The sequence below is a fragment of the Arachis stenosperma genome, chromosome 5 (genome assembly GCF_014773155.1).
Source record: "Arachis stenosperma cultivar V10309 chromosome 5, arast.V10309.gnm1.PFL2, whole genome shotgun sequence".
Taxonomy (NCBI): Eukaryota; Viridiplantae; Streptophyta; class Magnoliopsida; order Fabales; family Fabaceae; genus Arachis; species Arachis stenosperma.
The window spans coordinates 115,856,811-115,863,104 of NC_080381.1; the positions used below are offsets into that span (position 1 = coordinate 115,856,811).

Genomic DNA, 6,294 nt, shown 5'->3' on the forward strand with positions numbered 1-6,294 from the left:
TATTCAATGTCTGAACTCTAAAATTTGAGAATCAATTCAAATCTTTCAAGTCTCAGAAATTAAAAATTTGAATAAAAACAGAAAGTACTCGACTTGAAATATATAAATTGATACTAATTGGAGAAAGTTGCATGAGATAGAAACAAGTAGAGCAAGTGATTGAATAAAAATAAAAAAAAAAAGAATGAAGGAAATTGAGAGGTGTTACGTTGAAGAAGAAGGGCTAAGCAGTGGATTTTCCCTGGGATAGCGCGGAGGCGGGCTCGGCGTAGGCAGAGGACGGTGGATTTTCTCAGGCATCGAAAAAGAAGAAGCTCTGCTCTCTGCCTCTCTATGTGACCGTGATTTTGTCTCTGATCTTTACTCTCAGGCATTGGAGGAGAAGAAGAAGCCTCACTTTGAACTCTGAATTCTATGAAGGTTTGGGGTTAAATTTTGGAGAAATGAGTGAAACGAGAGATGCGAAAAGCCAAACACGGGAGTAATTTTTTGTTGATAAAAATCGACAGCTTTTTCGTGGATTTTAGTTAAAATAAAAATCAACGCTGCAGCCGTCTAGTTTATATAATAAATTTATACCGTTTATTCAATTTAGAAAAGAGATATCTATCGTCTAAATTTATCGACGGCGAAAGCCGTCGATATTTTAATTATTAAAATAGACAACTAGTCCATCAATTTTAAAGAAAAAATTTTTTTCAACCACTCTTTCGTCGTCGGTAATGTGATGATAGTATCAAAATGTTAGAAAATTATCAAAATGATAGACGACATCGTCGTCGATTTTAATATTTTATTTCTAATAATTTTTTTTATTTTATCGACGATAAGCCGTTGAAAAATATCGATAAAAAACTTGATCGCCGTTGATTTTTAACGTCGATAATTATACTATTTCTTATAGTGATTTGTTATTTTAGAGTTTTAATATATTATTAACTACTCTATACGGTCTAAATTAAAATAATTCTTCAGTCTTTGTCATGCATATAGATTTTAGGAAATAATTAAACGTCTCAACTTTAGATAGATCTATTTAATTGAGTATACAAAATTTAATTTATTAATTAGTGTACTGTATTTTATACTTGCTCTGGATCTCTTACTTACTCTCCTTGTCTCCCTCTTGCATCATTTCATACCGTTACTACTGGTGGGAGAAAATAAGTTAAAGTGATATTGTTTATTTATTTTTTTCAAATGGACAACTATATATTGACCCTGCTATTCCTATTTTGAACCAAATTAATTTTTAAATATAAATTAAACAATTATTTTGCAGCGGAAAGTAGTTCTTAATTTCAACTTTAACCCTACTTTAAGAATCTCTTTTAACGTGCAACAATTACTTGACATTTTACTAATAAATATTAATGTATTATCCAAATAAAATATTTCTTTTTTATCTATATAATTATTGTATAATATTTAAATTTTTTAATGTGTGGTAAATTTTTAAAAGGCAATTATTTGTGGAGGGAAGAAGCTAAGTATATATAAATTAGTTTGGAAACAATAACGACCATGCTGATGATGAACATATAAAGTAACTAAAAGTTTCAAAAGGTATAGAAAACTTGGAAAATAACACTTAAATTTATATGATTACAAGGAAACTCAACTTGAGAAAGAGAAGCCATGCATTATTATAAGGACAGAAAGCACAAGTAGTGCATTATTATTATTATTTATTACACATTTATATTTATTTTTCCTTAAGATTTAGAAATACAGTATAACAGATTGGTGGAACTAACTTCATGCACGCTGAAACTGAACCTTGAGTGGCACATTGCTGAAAGCTAGACGCTTGCCCCACTCATCTTCATAAATCCCTAAGTCACTACACTGGTAGTAACAACCATTGCACACACTTGGACAATACACTAGCTTATAAGCATCCTCGTACTTCTCAATCTTGAACCAATTGCCAATGGTGTTAGCTCCAGGGTTTCCTAAAACACCATTAATGGTAACAAATTGTTGTCCAAGTGCATAGTTATAGTCCTTGAGTTTCCACACGGTGGAGCCGCAATCTGTATAATATGAGAAATAGATGTTGAGATCTGTGTCAACACGAACAACGCCTTTCTTGACGTTAACTGGTTGGAATACCAAGGGCAAGCCTTGATATCCGTTGACGGCTATAACGTCAAGAGGGCAATCATTCTCACTTGTGCTGGCAAGGGAGAGGCCACCCTCGTTAGCGGAAGCAGGGACAATATAGTAATTATAACCGGCTCGAACGATCTTGCCAGATGTGTCAACTACTTGCTCGGGTGCGGGTCCAGCCGCACCAAGCAGTGGCTTGTTGCTCAAGGCAAGGAGAAAGAACAATGCAAGCAATGCTATCTTCATTGTTTTGTTATGTGAAGTATGAAGTTTGATTTTTTGTATGAGTGTTGTGAATTAGATAGGAGAAGAGAACGTGAATTTATAGGGTTAAGATGGGTCTAGTTCTATGGACTAATAATGTGTGTGCGTGTGTGTGTAATGATAGTATAGTCATGGATTTCTACTCAAACAATTGGCCATTAATTAATTAATAATTACTAATTAAACACACTCAATTTTTATCAATAACACGTTATGTACATTTGTAAAGCTTCATTTCGATTGAACGTAACCTTTAATTCTTTTGCTCTATCTTTAGTCACATCGCGCGCCTAACTTGATATATTATGTGTGATGTATGTGAAAAAGAAGAGAAGCCCATAGAACGAACAGTTTGTTCTTTTCAGTTTTCAAATATTTTTAGCTAGATGCGATGTTAACGAACTTTTTTTTTATCATTTTTTCTTTAGGTTGCACATTGTTTTTTTTTTTTTAATTCTTATTTGTCTTTAAAATTAAGTAAATTTAGGTCGGAGAAAATCTATTATACTACCAGAAGGATGACTTTCATGTCATTGGGGGGCCAATATGGCGGTTGTATGTAAACCATGTGTTTGTATTCTGTTCGGTTGCTCATTGGGATGAGATGTCGGTCGGACGGCTAGTCAAGAGCAACTGGAGGATGTAAGGCATTTGGACTTGGGTGCGAATTGAGCGAAAAAAGTGTAATCACGATTGTCGGTAGGTCGGCGGATAGGACCATCTGTAAAGATACTCATATACTAAAGTAAATGTCTATACGATGAGATGGCTAATTAAGATAAAAAATGACGTAAGTTGGAAGGAGAGGAGGTCCATCCCCTTTTATATCTTGTACTTGGGTAGACTTTTTTACTTGGGTCTATTAGTTTAGAAGTTTCCGCTAACCGTCAAAATCTTTCCCAGTAGATAATGTGGCACGTGAGTTACTTTGGTTCATACGGATCGAAAACTCGTTTAATCGATAGTCTACCGAATGGACCTCCAATCCTTATTGGACTGGGCCAGAACATATTCCAAAATTTCTAGATTATTTTTTTGATAACTACTATTTTAAACTCTTAATATTAGAAATATAAAAATATTATGTGTATGTTAAAAATTAATTATTGTATATTTATATATAAATATATGTGTTATTTAATTTATTTTTAATATATATTTTATATTTTAATGAATAGCTGAGATAATAGTTGATCTTTTAGATATATAATATGATTGTTAAAAATAATATAAAATTTTTAAGAATAATCATAATGCCTCAAATTGCTTAAAATTTACCCCTTTTGTTTTAAATTATTATTTTAGGTATAGATACACATATTGAAAAAAAAATTAATATTTTGATGTCATATGACAATTGATTTGAAACCTTATATTACTATTTGATAATAATTGCCAGAGAAGAGCAATGTCTATATAAGGCACATAAGTACCTAAGGCAGGGGGGAAGAAATGACGAGTATCAAACATCTTTCGCAGATACCTTTTCATTTTCAATCCGACCACAATCACGTAATTGAAGTGATCTTGAGATAAGAACATAAATGGGAGGATTATGGATTGAGCAGAGAAGAGAAAGTGTGCAGAGAAAAACAGGAAACTTGGAACTCAAGGAATTGTATTGTGTTCATAGCTAGCTTTACCTTCTAGCAGATGCACACTTATATAAGGAATCTTGACTAACTAATCCTAGCTAACAGATTCACAACTGCACTAACTAATCAAGAATTCTTTCAAGAACAAGAACTATCCTTCACTAATCTTCAGCTCTGCATGCTTAAAGGTGGTTAGTTCAGTTAGGCAGTTATTTAATATATATGGATGTAACTATAAATAGGTGAAGAAGTGATTTAATCATTATTAAGCTTGTTTATTTTCTTCAACATCCTTAACCAAGAATCAGATTTCTAGTAGCATAATTGCTTCCTGAGTTCTTATTGGTACAAGTACAAAGTTACAAACTCTTTCAGACTCAAACAAGTAAAGAAAACAACTTGTTTATTTATTTATGACATTCCATGACAAGAAGGAACTCAACTTGAGAACCTTTAATCATAATAAAAGGTAAGCAAATGCATAATGCATGAATTGTTAATTACATCACACTTGTTCAAAAACATACAACACCAAATAAGATTTATGAAGGTAGGTTCTTCTATCTTCATGCAAGTTGGAACCGAACTTTGTATGGAACATCACTGAGAGCTAGACGCTTATTACCATATTCATCCTCAGATATCCCTATATCGCTGCATGGATAACTTCCATCATAGTACACATTTGGACAATAGTACAATTTATATGCATCCTCGTACTTCTCAATCTTGAACCAATCCGCCAGTGTCTCCTTTCCAGGGTTGCCCAATGCGCCACCAAGGGTCACAAACTTTTGTGCGGCCGAAGAATCATAGTCCTTAAGCATCCACACTGTCGAATCGGGACATCCTACGCCGCCGTCCGAGAAGAAAATGTTGAGATCAGTGTGGATACGAATAACGCCTTTCTTCTCATTAACGGGTAAGAGATATAATGGCAGGGGACCATTAGAAGAATCTCCGGCTATAACGTTAAATGGACAAGTTTGATTAACACTGGCAACTGCAATACCTCCGGCATAAGGGTATGAACCGGGGACAATATAATAATTGACACTGGTTCGGACTTTTTTGCCGGAAGTGTCAAGCACGGTCTCCGGGGCAGAAGCCGCTGCTCCGAGAAGTGGCTTTGTGCTCAAGGCAATGGCTAGGACAACGAACAATGCTAGAAATAATGTGATCTTCATTATTGTTCTTTGATTTGTTGTATAATATGAAGTTTTTTACTTGTGATGATAATAGCATAGAAGAGTGTACGATATTTATAGGGTGTGAAGATGGGTGGAATCTGTGGACTATATATATCAATTAATGTGTCCAACGATAGACATGGATTTCAAGTCTTACATACACAGCTGCCAAATAAATAAAGGAAAAGTCTAGGGGACCAGCAGTTTTGTTGAATTTTGGCCAGCATGTAACTAGCAGAGAAAGGTGAGCCATTGGATGAAATCTCACACCAATCTCATACCATCAAATCATCATTGATGGCTAGTTGATGGCTAACAATCACAAAAATTGCTGGCCCTCTAGCATTGCTCATAAATAAATAAGAAAATAATATGATGTTAGTATTTGAATATCATTGACAGGTTTGTTTTCCCTTTTTTAGGCAATTCTCCGCCTAATTTGATTCATTATTATGTTTGTTTAATGCAACTTGTAAGTGCGTAACTGTGTATGTGTGCTCTTTTTGTTTAGTAGAGGCAGCCCATTGTGTTTGCAACAATTAAAAAAAAAATACGGCCCACAAGTAGGGCAATGGGGTAGGAAGAGGGGGGATATTTTTTCGTTCTCCTTCTCCGTCCTTAAATTTCCTTTTCGTTTTTGCTCTAATTTTTGTCGCGAGAGAATATTGTTAGTTCTCCATCTTTATTTTCCAATCTCATTTTTTGCGGGACTTTATTTTTTATCTTTTTGTATTGATTATTTATATGAAAATTCTAATAAAAAATAAAAAAATTATAAAATATTATAATATACAAAAACACAATCATGTAGCGGTAGAAAAAAAAAAATACTGTGATTAGAGACAATAAGGTGACAAGGGGGTAACGACACGATGAGCACTAAATAGAAATGACAAGGTATATGATTGTGACGCTATGGGAGATTGTGATTTACAAGTTCTAGTCTTCTAAGATGATTGAGAGTTAAAACGATACAATATTAGTGTTATAAAGAGAAGAAAAGACACTTTTAAAATTAGGATTAGCATTTTCCTTTTACAACTCAACTAGGTATCCTTTAGAATTGGTACAATATTCAGCCTTTTCTTACAATAATTCAAAAAAATAAAACAAACACATCTAAAAAATGTAAA

General features: G+C 33.6%; 2 protein-coding genes across 2 annotated transcripts; both read right to left on the reverse strand.

The window, feature by feature from the left end:
- Positions 1-1,758: 1,758 nt before the first annotated feature.
- Positions 1,759-2,358, reverse strand: LOC130979233 (miraculin-like). Its single transcript, XM_057902617.1, has one exon. It carries the CDS (start codon positions 2,356-2,358, stop codon positions 1,759-1,761), a length of 600 nt encoding a protein of 199 aa, XP_057758600.1.
- A 2,179-nt stretch (positions 2,359-4,537) lies between these two features.
- LOC130979219 (miraculin-like) lies at positions 4,538-5,158 on the reverse strand. The gene has a single exon (XM_057902601.1). It carries the CDS (start codon positions 5,156-5,158, stop codon positions 4,538-4,540), a length of 621 nt encoding a protein of 206 aa, XP_057758584.1.
- Positions 5,159-6,294: the final 1,136 nt, after the last annotated feature.

What these genes read in the sequence shown, in the direction of transcription:
- LOC130979233 (XM_057902617.1), bottom strand. Translation starts at nt 2,358, where the DNA reads ATGAAGATAGCATTGCTTGCATTGTTCTTTCTCCTTGCCTTGAGCAAC.
- LOC130979219 (XM_057902601.1), bottom strand. Translation starts at nt 5,158, where the DNA reads ATGAAGATCACATTATTTCTAGCATTGTTCGTTGTCCTAGCCATTGCC.